At 28.5% G+C, this 14,410-nt stretch overlaps 1 protein-coding gene across 7 annotated transcripts in view; it reads right to left on the reverse strand.

Moving 5' to 3' along the window:
- Nucleotides 1-14,202, reverse strand: part of LOC129909142 (uncharacterized) — a 69,444-nt gene extending 55,242 nt beyond the window's left edge. Inside the window, exon 1 of one of the 7 annotated variants that reach the window (XM_055986170.1) lies at nt 13,586-14,202. In XM_055986170.1, coding sequence (XP_055842145.1) covers nt 13,586-13,817 — 232 coding nt within the window. In that variant the 5' untranslated portion in view covers nt 13,818-14,202. The remainder of the gene's footprint in view (nt 1-13,585) is intronic. The other 6 variants (XM_055986134.1, XM_055986178.1, XM_055986126.1 and 3 more) reach the window with 6 other exon arrangements.
- Between the last annotated feature and the right edge of the window lie 208 nt (nt 14,203-14,410).

The raw sequence follows: 14,410 nt of genomic DNA on the forward strand, positions 1-14,410 counted from the left end.
TTAACAAGGGTTCTGTTGCCGAAACAAAAATATAATTTTCTGAAGGTTTTCGGTGTGCTGAATTCGAATCCGAAGTCAGAAAAAATTGATCAGCTTGCGCTTTTGAAATATTACCGTTAGAAAATGCAAAAAAAACGTTTTTTGACTACTTCGGACCTTATTCTTTAATATAAGGAAAATTGTTAGAAGATATTTAGTAACGGTTTCTATAAAAACTATTTTCCGTCTTTCAAGAACTTTTCAAATCTTTCCGATATCTTTGTTATTGCCCGAGATATCTTAAAATCAAGTAAGTGGCTTTGGCTTCATATATCATAAAGCAGATAATGACGTTATAAAATTTATGAAATATGCAAACAACTAAGGATATCTCGAGAAGTAAAAAAGATATCGGAAAGATTTAAACAGATTTAAAAAGGTGGAAAATAGTTATTATAAAAACCGTTACTAAATATGCTCAAACAATTTACCTTATATAAAAGAATATGGCCCGAAGTATTGCATTTTCTAACGGTAATATTTCAAAAACAGGAGCTGATTAATTTTTTCTGACTACGGATTCGAGTTCAACACACCGAAAACCTTCAGAAAAGTATTTTTTTGTTCCGACAACAAAATAAAAGTTTAATTTTGTTAACCAGTGTAATTTTTTGACAGAAAACAAAGCAATGAATATGATTTTTTTTCACTTAAATCGATGGCTGTCGGAAATATTGTCAGATGAAATCACGCCAGAATTACATAAAGAAGACCAGGGCCCTATTTCATAAAACTATTAGTCTAATAATTATTAGCGAATTTACTAATATTTATTAGTTTATTAGCAAAAAAGTGTTTCATAAAACTTTTTCCGCACTAATAAATTATTTCTCCAGCGTCCATATTATTAGTCCGAAATTATTACTAATTATTCAAAACAACAAATTTATTAGTTGAGATTTCTGCCGCACTAATAACTAATAATATTTTTTCTATTAGTCAGGAAACGTAGGTAGGAGTGCTAATATCAGTAAATTTTCAGCAGTCGCAAGGGATATAATGCCTTTTTATTTATTTATTTAAAAAATTATCCGAACCAAATTGCTTATACATAGATAAATATTAAAGATAAAATTTAATACATAAATGCATTTTTATTTCCAAGCAATATACATATTTGAAAGCAATTTTTACTCATAATTTTAAAAAGAGTGCACGACTGGGTCGAACGTTTTCTCTTTTATTCAAAGTTGCTCGGAATATTAAAGCTTTTTAAAAATTCATGAAAAGAATTTATTTAAGAAATTTATTTTAAAATTATACAAAATTAATAATAAAAATAATTCAATATTACGTTTAAAGTTACAAATGGTTTTGGCCTTCAAACGAAATAGTATGTCATTAAGTTTCTTGTATAACAAGTACTTTTTCAAAAAATCCCTCCGCAAAAACGGTAAGTTAAATTAAAAATTTGACAGATACGTGTGAAGTTATTTTATTTTTTCTAACTTATCAAATAAAAAGTATTTAAAAAATCTTTCATTCTGATTTTTGGTGCATTATTTCTCAAATATCGAATTTGAGACTTTAAAAAGACTTTCATATAATTATAATATCTATCGATTCCATTATCAATTTTATTTCTATCACATTTTGTTTAGAAAATAGATTTTTGCCTTTTCTCTAAATTCATCTTTGTTTACCCTACTCAAACTTCAAATTTTAAAAAATCCTGAAAATAAAAAATAAAAAATTAAAATTACTATTGCATAATATTTTTTTAGACCTCTTAGGGTTGCCATATAAACAGGGTTACTTAGTCAAAAAAATTTATTAGTCCATAATTTATTAGAACTAATAATTTGGAAATTATAAGTATGTATTAGACTAATAGTTTTATGAAATAAGGCCCAGACAATATTTTATACAAAAGGCCTTTTTTCTTTAGGAAAAAAGTTCACATTTTTTAAAGAATTTTTCCAGAATTCCTGAATTTTCCATAAAACTCCTGGTCATTTCTTCATTTTCAAAAAACCAAAACAAACCTGATAAAAAAAAACTAAAAAAAAAAAAATTGGTCTTTTTCCAATCACGTTTTTGTAAAAGAGCCAGAAAGCCACCAATGCACCGCAAGCAAAGAAATTTTCTGAAAATTTTTTCCCCCAAAAAAAAATCAGGGCATAGTTTCCGGTACCCAAATCGACAAATCATGGCTTTACGGTAATTTTTAATTTTTCGGTAATTGTTTTTGTGTTTTCAGTGCGTATTTTATTTTGAAAAACATGAATGTTCTGGGATCAGTTTCTACTCTTCTTAAAACCTAACAAATTAAACTAAACAAATTAACACGAGCTTTTATTTTCTAGTCATCAACTGTAAAAAATAATTTTTCTCAACTATTCTCTGCTAATGCACTTTAAATGATTTATAATAAATACAAAAATTAAAGAGCTGATATTCCATCCGCGACATCAACTGCCCGTGTCACCAGATGAATTATTAAATGAATTATGAATTTGTCATCGTCGTCGGCCAAGTTCAACAAAGGCCAGTCCTCCCATAACATTTTAAAAGCACAGTAAACTATAGCAAAAACAAAATTATAAACAAAAAAATAAATAAAATTAAACAAAACTTATTAATAATTCTGCAGTTTTGGCTCATTGAAAATTCAAAAAAAAAAAAAAAATAGAAGAAGAAAAAACTATGCATTTTACGGGTGTACCAATTTAGAATCTGAACTTCCCACAACATCCTGCTGTCAGCGATCAAAACTGATAGAACATGGCGAGCAGGTAGAAACACCAAATTTATCAGCATTCAACCTCAAGACGAAAAAATAAATAAATCGAAAAGATGCAAAAGCATCTTAGAATGCTGTTTGCTGCTACTGCACACAGATTGTTACAGCTGTTTTTCGGTTGATTAGATTTTCGAATGTTGCTGCACGAGTATGTTTTTTTTTCAGCTTTTTTTTGCTTACTTTTCTGCAGACGAACGGTTTTGTGTCATAGTCTGCCAAGAGTTATGTTGTTGTCTTTCGTATTCTTTTTGGTATTGTAACCGAAATAGAAATTTGTGTTTTTTTTTCTTCTGTTTTTATCGAAATTAGTTTAGTTCAACTGCGGGCATACAAATAAAATACAAAGTATTAATATATGGCAAAAAACAGACAGCTCTCTTTAGGTACAAAACAACATTGTATGTATATAATTTATTGTATACCACCTTTTCATTCTTAAATTGAGGTGTTGAACGATAAGGTGAAATTTTTTTAAATTTCTACATCATTTTCATTCTTTCATACATTTCACATTGATTTATTTACCCTTGTCTTATTCCTGTTTCTGTAAATTCCAAGATACTTTACTTCCTGAAGTAAATATTTTCAACCGAGGCATTCGAAAATGAACAAATGAGAGCTAATATTTAAGCCTTAGGTATCTCTTTTTTTTTACAGAGATTTGTAAGGAAACCAATCTTAAAAATATTTACGTCCATCGTTTTCGTAAGCGACGATTCAATAAACGAACTTAAGGCTGGGTGGGACCACCACATAAACGGCTAATCGTTTATAAATTGGTAGACAACTTTCACGTTTGTAAAGATAATTGAATGAAATACATGTTATTAGTTAATAAACAAGGCTTAATACATTCGATTTTATAATTTCTAAATATGAGCAATAGAATTTTAGAGAGTACAAGAAATGATAATTTTGGTCGTTGTTTTAGGTTAGGTTAGGTAATAATTCTTAGTCAGACTAAACATTTTATTATTTGGATTGAGATTGAATCAAACTTAGGATTAAAGCTATTTTGAAGAACAAAAAATTTGTTTTTTTTTTTTTATAAAAAAATTAGTCGGAACTGATACTATTTTTCTTGGCCTTGCAATGTTTGAACAGGTGTAACTTCTGCATATAATATTCATCAAAATAGAAAGTAATAGGAAGCTCAACTAAAAATATTATACCAACTTGATTTTCAAGAAAAAAAATTTAAGTTTCAAGGTAGGTATCAAACAAAGAAAAATGTTCAAAAAAGATTTTACACTGAGGGAAAAAATAAATTGAAGTTGAAACATCTTTGTTTCAAAGTTGAACTACTTTGAATTATATGTCTTTAAGATACGAAACCATCAAAAATTAACCTTTTTTCCACGTTGATTTTAAAATATTTATCTTCAACGCAAAATCATTCCGAAAAATAGTTAAATTAACGTGGTTTTCATTGATTTTACGTTGTTTTATGGTGGATTTTCCCTCATATAAATATATTTTTACTTTATTTAATTATTTTGGTTTCTAAAGTAAAATTTTGTTCTTCATTATACTTTTTTTCGGTAAAGTTTTAAAAAAAAATAAAAATTTTTTTTTTTTTGAAAAAAAAAATCAAAGTATTAAAAAGTATTAAAAGTTACACCTGTTCAAACAATGCAAGGTCAAGAAAAATAGTACAGTTCCTATATTGTATATAAAAAAAAAACAAAGTTTTAGTTTTTCAAAATAGCTTTACTCCTTATTAGTGTATTTAATAGAACAGAGCAAAATTAGAACAAATTCGTTCAAGAGTTTTTATTGCTGAATATGAATACTCCAGCCAAAAGTGTTACTAAATCCAATGGTGCATTTCTGAGAAAACGGCAACACTTGACGGTTTTTTTGATTTAACTCGAAAACCAAGCCTAACTTTGAAATGGTTCAAAGACACTTTTCATAGAAAATTTAATTTTCTATCAAGTTAAGATGGTTAAAAAATTTTAAAAATTACTTTTCACTAAAATTCTAACCTAAAATCAATGAAAGAAAAGTTTAAAAATTGAGGATTTTATTTTCTAAATTTTTGACTTTTTCAGTTGAAAGCATGTTTTAAAAATTAGATAAAATCAAAATAATTGGTTAGTTTAAGACTTTTAAAGTAAACAGACCTCGAGGGATCGATTTAATATAAACTATGTATGACAAAACAAATTTAGATGCATCCTTATGGCCTTGTGTGCAATTTTGTGTATGCGTATTTTCAAATGGGTGGAGCGACAGCCATTAGACTTGGTCTATTGCATAGAAAAACATTTAATACGAACTTGTTAACTATTTTGAATGGACTTCATGTCAAATCAACGACCAACATAAAGTTTCTCTTGAAAAACGATAAAACCAAATGAGTTTTAAACAAAATTGTTTGGCAAAGTGTGAGTAATAGGTAATTGCAATGTACCTACTGATTTTTTGAGATGTTGTTAGGATAGACACCAGTAGCTTAAAACCAAGTTTGCAACTTTGAAATACCGTTGCTTATACCACGGTGCGCGAAAAACCGCGAAATTTTCGGACTTTTTTCAGTTTTTAGCTTTCAAAATGTAAATGGTGCATATCATGGAAAATATTTATAAAAACCAGTTAAAGATGATACATTTTGGTACAATTTAAGCATAACCACAGCTCTGTAGTAGCAAAACTTCTTAAAATAAATCACACCAAAAGTTGAATAATTTCCCCACAAAGTAGATTTGGCAAAATTTTATGGGACTTGGGCCAAAGGCTTACAGCCATGAGACTGGTGTCAAATCAAACCTGAAGGCTTCTGCATATAAATTGTGTTTTTTTTTTTTGAAATTCGTTTGAGTGGTTATAGAGATATTGCCATGTTAAGTTCATGTATATATGTACTTGTACATAGTATATTTTTTTGAAGGTTTTGAATGAACAACAATATTTTTTTGTTTTTATAAAAAAAAACTGCTTGAGTAGATGAGAGACATAAATATACCAATTGAAAAAAGTTATTTGAATCCATTTTTATTAAGTGATATTCGAAACTACATATACATTAGGGTGGGTCAAAAAAATGGAAATTCGTTTTTTTGATTTGGTACTTCGAAAACTCGATTGCTAGACACCTCTAGAATATACTCACCAAATATGAGCTCTTTATCTTAATGGGAAGGTCCTCCGCTTTTCAATTTTCAATTTTCCATTTTTACATCAAGCTTCTACTAAAAAAAAATATTTTTTTTATTAATTGAATTTTTAGCCAACGCTCTACAAAAAAGGTTAAATACACTCAATTATCTAACCGTTTAGTAGATATTTGAGGTCCAAAAATCGAGAAAATCTTTAAAAATTCGTTTTTTGTTCTTAATTTTGTAACAAATTGAAAAATTATAATAATCAAACGCGCATGACATATTCTTGTAGGAAACAGATTGTTCCACAAGAAAGGTCATAATAATTTTTTTCAATAATCTAACCATTCTAAAGATATTCGAGGTCAAAATTAAAAAAAAATATGAAAATATTTTTTACTTTTCAAAATTTTCTAATTCACTGAAAAATCAATATTTTCAAATTAGCAAGATGTTTTCTTGAAGGGACTTAAACGTTCTATAAAAAGTTCCTTGGCAGCAAATTAATTGCTTTAACCTTTTAGAAGATAATCGTATGCAAATCGCAATGCACACTTGTAATAAGAAAACTATTGAAATCAGTGGGCATTGGTTTTGATACCAATATCTTCTTAACGGTTAAAGCAATTAAATTGCTGCCAAGGAACTTTTTTTAGAACGTTTAAGTCCCTACAAGAAAACATCTTGCTAATTTGAAAATATTGAATTTTCAGTGAATAAGAAAATTTTGAAAAGTAAAAAATGTTTTCATATTTTTTTTTAACTTTGATCTCGAATATCATTAGAATGGTTAGATTATTGCAAAAAATTATTATGACCTTTCTTGTGGAACAATCTGTTTCCTACAAGAATATGTCATGCGCGTTTGATTATTATAATTTTTCAATTTGTTACAAAATTAAGAACAAAAAACGAATTTTTAAAGATTTTCTCGATTTTTGGACCTCAAATATCTACTAAACGGTTAGATAAAGGAAAAAAGAGTATGAAGTCTTTTTTGTAGAGAGTTCAATTTCCTACAAGAATAAGCAAAGAAATTTGCAAAAAAGTCGATTTATAAAAAAAATAATTTTTTTTTGTAGAAGCTTGATGCAAAAATGGAAAATTTAAAAGCGGAGGACCTTCCCATTAATATAAAGAGCTCATACTTGGTGTGTATATTCTAGAGGTGTCTAGCAATCGATTTTGCGGAGTACCAAATCAAAAAAAAGAATTTCGATTTTTTTTGACCCACCCTAACATACATATCTAAAAATGCTTGTACCTATTCTAAATTCGAAAAAAGAATTTGGAATAGGAGATAACCGGCAACCAAAAATTTACTAATATTTCTTAATTTTTGTTTTTTGATGTACGGGTGGACAAAGAAATTTTATATGAATAATTAATGCCATCAGAGAGATGTACAGAATTTTACATCTTGACAGTTTTTTCTTACTTATACGAAAGGTTGAAAAGCTGACTGAGTTCTTTGCTTATTATTTGCAAGGAATTATTTTAATTACGAGTGCAACAACTTTTCAATACAAATTAAAAACCAGAAATAGTAAAAATCCTTTTTGAAATTGAATTGGTCTTTTCAATAACCGCTTAAGTCAAACACTAAATTTTTTTTTAAATTCACAAATGAAATGAGATTTTAAAAATTGATTTATAGAATAATGGGTGTGATACTCCAATACTTTAATGAGCTCTAAAAATATTTAAAATCCATTATATTTATGAATGAAACAGTTTTTATTGTCTAGCCTAGCGGTACTTTAGCGGTTTTTGAAATGAGCGATTCAAGTTTCAAAAAATTGATTTTGAGGGAAAATGTATGTCAAACTGAGCGAGAATTTAAATAAGGGCACATATTTCAAACAAATTTGCACCACTTCTCATTTTTCATCGTCAAAAAAAATTAGAAACCATAATAAAAATTATGCCTTTTTTTATTTTTATTATTTTGTTATTCCGACATTTTTATTTTAGATTTCTTTTTAATTTCAGCAAATTACAAAAAAAAAACTGAAATCTTTTAAAATAAAAATTCAAATCAAAGAATATCAAATTTTCCCTTCGTGTGAAAAAACAAGCTTTAATTTTTATAAAATCATTTAAATCTTTGATTTGATGTCATATGGAAGAGTTTACCTGATTTTCACATTTTATTACTCAAAATCTAGAGCTAAGCTGAAAAGCGATTTGAAATATTTTTGTTCTTTAAAAACTTTCTTTGGTTTGGATTTTATGCGAAAAGTTAAAGGCATTCGCTCAAGCGAATCCTTATTGATAGTCATCACTGGAGTCGAAATTTTTCTCAAGTGAACGTGTGAGAAGGCTTTTTTACTCTAGGAAACGCTTAAGTTTTTTTTTCAGTCAGTTGACATTAAAACTCAAGTGTCATTGCGATGCGAGCGTTTGTTTTTTGTATTTAGCAATTAAAACTTATCTAATTTCATAATAAAATAAATGAATCGCGAACATTTGTTTGAGTTTTACGAGTGGGACGACGAATTCGACGAGTATGTTGGCGAATTATTAAAAATAAAGTTTGTATATGTTTTTATTAGAGATGCCGCGAAAATTGGTTTGGCCGAATACCGAATATTCGGCCACGCTCCTCGGCTGAATACCGAATATTCGGTCGCCGAATATTCGGCCAAGGACACTCAGAAAAAAACGTTGGTAATTTCAAAAATTTTATAATTTGTTTCAAAAATAGATGTAGCTTAAAAAATTCGCAACAACATCGTATTGTAACGATGAATAACTGCACTACTTTTAAGATAAATGTCTGAACACACTACCTAGTACTGCAAAGGTAGACATCTAAAATCGAATTATATATGAGGACTATTCCCCAAGATCGAACGGCGGACCCATACAAGTGGTGGTCAACACATACTACAAAATTTCATATTTTGACAACATTTGAGGAGCTGGTTTCCAGCTATCGGAAAAAAATTGGAAAATGAGATATGCATTTCATTTTTTAGGTCTTTTCAACGCGCGTCTGATTCAATCAAAAATAATTTTCTTAACAGCACACAGAGATAGTTATTCAATGTCAAAAAACGACTTTATTTCCAAAACAGCCTATTGAACACCAAATATTTTTTCCAAAATGGCCTACGCAAAATTTTCTTTCCAATAAGGCCTCTTCAGTAAAAAAAATATCAATTTGACGTATGATAAAATGCCTCATTACGATGATGGAGGAGTTACAAAAGTAGTTTTTGTCATCACTTAGTTCCGTTAGTCCATCTGTACAGCGTGCTACGAACTAAACGGTCTAACGATTTTAATTAAATTTTGTGTACTTAAGGGTTTTAGTAAATAATATTAAGAATCTGTGTTTTTAGTTTTTCTCAAAAATTTGGATAATGCTTGTGGTTTTTTGCGAAAATTGACTTATTTTTTAGCTTATTTCGTACCAATTTTTTTCAAAATTTAGACTGTTATTTCTTATCATTTAAAAAAATTAAATATAGAGCTATTCAAATAACCAAAATAGACACTCCAAATTACAAGAGCAAGTACGTGCGATCCAGAAACGCATTTTAATTCAATTTCATTTATAAAAATGTATTTTTGTTTCTTGTTATAAACTAAAATACTGATATTGATAAAGGTTTATTTACAAAAAATTAAAAAAAAATCGTGATTTTACCTGCAAAAGAAGAATTTTTTAATAGTTTTACTTCCAAAAGAAGACATAACGCAATTATACTCGTACTTCCAAAAGCAGATATACCGACTTTTTAATAAGGAATTTTCAATATAAAGACTTGAGATATATTTATTTTGAAAACTTTAATTTTATTAAAATTTCGTAAAGAATAAATTTGTAGAAGATTATTTTGCTCTACATCTTCTGTATTACGAAGTAAAGGTTTTTGGCATTTTACTCAAAACTTCCTTCAGGTCAGATAGCTGGTTTCAGAAATCACCTCCTCATTTCCTAAAGTCTACCTTTCTTCTCCTGGGACAAGTGTTTACAGTGAAAGACTATTTTTCGAAGCAGGAATAGTCTACGAAGATAAACGTAATCGTTTACTACCAACAAATGCGGAACAAATAGTTTTCACAACACCACAACTTGCCTTTAGTAGATTTTAAGTGCTAAAATTAAAATTTTTTAATAAAACACACATTTTGGTATAATAATTTATGTCTTTTTTCTTCTCCATTTGGTATTCGGCCGAATAGTTAAACTATTCGGCCGAATACCGAATACCAGAAAAATAGGCCGAATAGGCCGAATACCGAATAGTGGCCGAATGTTCGTGGCATCTCTAGTTTTTATGACAATTTATTCAAATCAATCATATTTTCGAGTTTGATACAAAAAATTTCTAAAGACAAGATTTTTCTTTACTCATGTGACAACCCTATTTTAAACTTCCTTCAGAGATTGCTTGAAAAATTTCTCAACTTACTGGAGTTGAGAAAAATCTTAACTCGAGTAACGACCAGTGTTGCCAGAGAATTTTAGAAGCAAGGAGCCGAATTTTAGAAATCTTGGAGCCAAAAATCGCCAATTTCAAAAATTGTTCATAAAAACTCATATTAATGTATTTTGTACCATTTTAAAAAAAATTTTTTTTTTATCATTTTTTTTAAAACTTCAAATTAACTTGGATATATGATAACATAAACAAAAAATAAAAACAAAAAAATAAAAAATAAATAATACTTGGTATTAAATTTATCAGACTTCAAGTTAGATTCTTTAGTTTTTATTTTAGTAAAAATAACAAAACAAATATACATTGTGGAAAATTGGAAACAAAATTTGAGACGTTCAGAACAATAATGGGTTAGGTCCATTTGAAATTTGTGCATTCTTCTGAACTTAAAGAAGCTTTTTCTCAGAAACGGAAGGAACTTTTGAAATAAATGTTTTACAGATCGATAGCTCTATATCTCCAAAATTTCTTTCTTTTATTTTATTTGACATAAAACGAAACCCTTAATTTTTAAGACCTTAAAACATCCAACCTAAAGAGAAGTGGACTTCACCCATTATAATTCTGAACGCCTCATATGTACATATATGAATGAAAATGGAAGTAGCTACATTCACAATTGCGCTTTTCAGCAAGACGTGTCAGATTCTACTTCGAAGAAGTTTAGTTCTACTTCGAAGAATTTTAAGGCGTGATCATAATAATCAAGTACTTTTATTATAAAAGTTTTTAGTTTTGAAGGAGCCAAAAATCGCCAAATTGAAAACTTAAGGAGCCAAATTTTGATAAATCGGAAATTAGAATTTGAAGGAGCCAGAGAAAACTTGAAGGAGCCGGTTTGGCTATAAATAGCCATTCCTGGCAACACTGGTAACGACTATGAATTTCCCTCTAAACGTTGTAAAACAAATAAAATTTGGTAGGTATTTGGTCCTCTATAGAACGGTATAAATCATTTCTTAAAAATCTCTTTAAAAAAATGTAAAAACAAAATAGAGAGGCTTATTGGTTTCGCATCAAAATCGTATTTAAAAATCAATGGTTGCAGACACTGCATTTTTCTAGACTTTTGAGGTAAATTATAATGTCCAAAAAAATTTTTTTTAAAAACTTTTAGTCGATTAGCAACAACATTCTTCCGAGCATGACTCTTTTTTTTTTCTGTATGAATTTTTTGCTAAGGTACAATCTAATATTTTGTTTTAAATTTTCTTAAAAACAATTTTCTTGTAAAATATTTGAAATTATTCCATTTTATGTATAATTTAAAAAAGTTATGAAATCAGAAATTTGCATATAAAATAAAAAATGTTATAATATTATAACCAAAATGGAAAATTATTTTGATTTTTGTACAATTTAATTAATTTATCCATAATGAATTCACTTTAATCCAATGTGATAAATTGAAAAGATTCAAAATCAACCTCTGCAAAGGAATACTGTAAAGATATCAAAGCAAAAAATAAAGGTGTGTACAAACTAAACAACTGTCAAGTTCAAATGCAAACCAACAACGCATCTGTACGAAAACAAAAACACAACCTGCATAAGTTTATTTAAGCTTTAAATTTTGGCATTCAAACAAGATCAAATTGTTTTATAAACGCATTGCATGAATTTAGGTACCTATGTTTTTGATATATTGGATAATGATTGAAAAGGTTTTATTGGAAAAATAAAAAAAAAAAAAATGCTGTCTTGTCTAGTATTTAGAAGTTTTGTTTATCTATAAATTCAGGTTTAAGATTCAGTATTAATACTTGAATATTTCACAGTGATAAACAAATGAGTTTTTAAATACGTAAAATTGAAATCATTATAGGAGGAATTTATTTATTTTTCTTTTGAGTATTTCTTTGTCTTTTATTGTATTCACCTTCCAAAAATAAGTTTTTAATTTTTTTTTCTGTCACCATTGAAATTTATTTTTGGAAAATTTTCATTTCGAGAATATAGATTTTTTTTTGTATTTAATCTTTTTTATTTTTTGTAATCGCAAACGAAGAAAAGTATCTAATATCTACAAAAAAAAAAAAAACCATGAAATTATATTATTGAACCGTGTTTTCTTTTTTATTTTTATTATTATTATTGAAGTCATGGAAAAACATAAAGACATTCGCATTTAGATATACACGCGAATACAATGGTATACAGAGTATTAGAATTCTTTTTTTTGAAAAATTTTTCTTAAGAAATGCTAGGCTATAGCTAAAGAGTTTGAACATTTTTTTTGAAAGCAAAACGATGGTTTTTGATAGTTTTTAAAATATTTTTAATAGTGGCGTGGTTAGAGCGGGCTAAAATCAACACATATTTTTGTTGCTGCTGCTGCCGTTTCATTTGCTTCGTTTCACAGCTAGAGAGCAAGGAAATTCTATTTCTAGAATACGGATTTTTTTTTTCTTCTTACATTCAAAATTGTGTAAAATGCAGAGCAATTCTATAAAAGAGAGAGAAGAACGAAGAAGAGGCGGGCGTTGCGTTGGGAAAGAAAAAAAAAAAAGATACGAAAAAAAAATTTTTTTTTTCTATCCTAAACCATCACCTTAAACCAAAAAAAAAAAAAGTAATAAAATTGTCAGAAAAATGTCGAATCAGGTCGGTCGGTATGTACATACTCTGATGTCTGATGGTTCCCAGAGTGTAGTATATTTTGAAATTGAAAAAGTGGGGAAAAGTATATTTGCCAAAAATTGACAGCACTGCCGAAAGATTTTTTTTTTTTTTCGTTATATAATTGGACGAGAGGAAATGGATTACGTCGGTTGGCGGTCGGCAATCAGCAGCCATATTGGTGTAGCGGAAATGTTAATTAATAATATTTTCAAATGTCCATTGTGCATAAAATGCACAAGTGTTTTTTTTTTTTGTTTCAAAAGTCCTGGGTCACTCTCAATCTCACTGAGGGTGACGGGCGTGGGCCGTAAATTAAATTCCGAGTGCACCATGACTAAAAATCTTATAAAAGCGTAGGCAAAAAAACACCAGAATAACCATCACACAGATACAAAAGAATCTACGCTATTTTATTTTTAAGGCCCACAGATACACAAAGTTTTTTTTTCTTTTTCTTTCTCAATTTTGCTCAGATAGGTATACACTCTCACTTTTCTTTCTTTCATTTTTTTTTTATGAAATATTATTCATATTAAATTTTATTTGAATTCACTTTCATTCGAATCCTTTATATTTTTTTTAAAAATACTCTCCAAAACACTCTCTGGGCACACACAACTTACACCAGAATACAGCTACGTAATCCTTTTCGGCTAGGAGCTTATCCAATTGCTTTGCATTGACCTCCTCGATTACGGCTTCTGGTTCAAGAGGAAGTGCTGGTGGTGGTGGTGGGGCAGAAGAGCCACCACCCTGTGATCCTTTTTTGTTTGCACAGTTTACATATCCGGGAAAACTAAGTGCCAAAAATGAGCACACTAATATAGTTATCACTTTTATTCGCGAAAATGTCATATCGTTTTGAAAAATTTGTATGCAACTTTTTTTTAAATATTATTTAAAACAAAATGAAATTTGAAAAAAAAAATGTATTATTTTCTAACTTAAATTTTTATTTTGACTGAGCGAACGTGAGAAACGATCAAAAAATGAAACAAAGAATTAACACAGAAAAGAAATTTAAATTATTTAATAAAAAAAAATATGTAAAAACTAAAAAGCTAAACTTAAATTTAAGTTAAAAAAAGTTAAAAATTGAACGTTTTTCGCGGACTATGGTTGGCAAAAGTTCCGCTATTTTCAGAGGTCCGCTCGCAACTGACCGTTTTCTAAATTTTCTTGGGGAACGGAATTTTTTGTTGTTGTTGTTAAGTTTTTTCGTTTTTAGTTTTAAAATAAACTCTGTTCCTTTCGACTTTTCGTGGATATTTAAACAGCGGCGAAAAAGTTTATGCTTTTCTGTTTTTTAATTTTTTTTCGGTTTTATTTTGTATGTCTTGAAGCTTGAAGCGAATAAGAAGAAAAAAGTCATCATCAGTTGGTTGGTTGTCTGCTCATCATTATCGGTCTGTTGAGTTTGAGTATATCGTTGAGTTTTCCCTCAAAAA

The sequence above is a fragment of the Episyrphus balteatus genome, chromosome 1 (genome assembly GCF_945859705.1).
Source record: "Episyrphus balteatus chromosome 1, idEpiBalt1.1, whole genome shotgun sequence".
NCBI classification, from domain to species: domain Eukaryota; kingdom Metazoa; phylum Arthropoda; class Insecta; order Diptera; family Syrphidae; genus Episyrphus; species Episyrphus balteatus.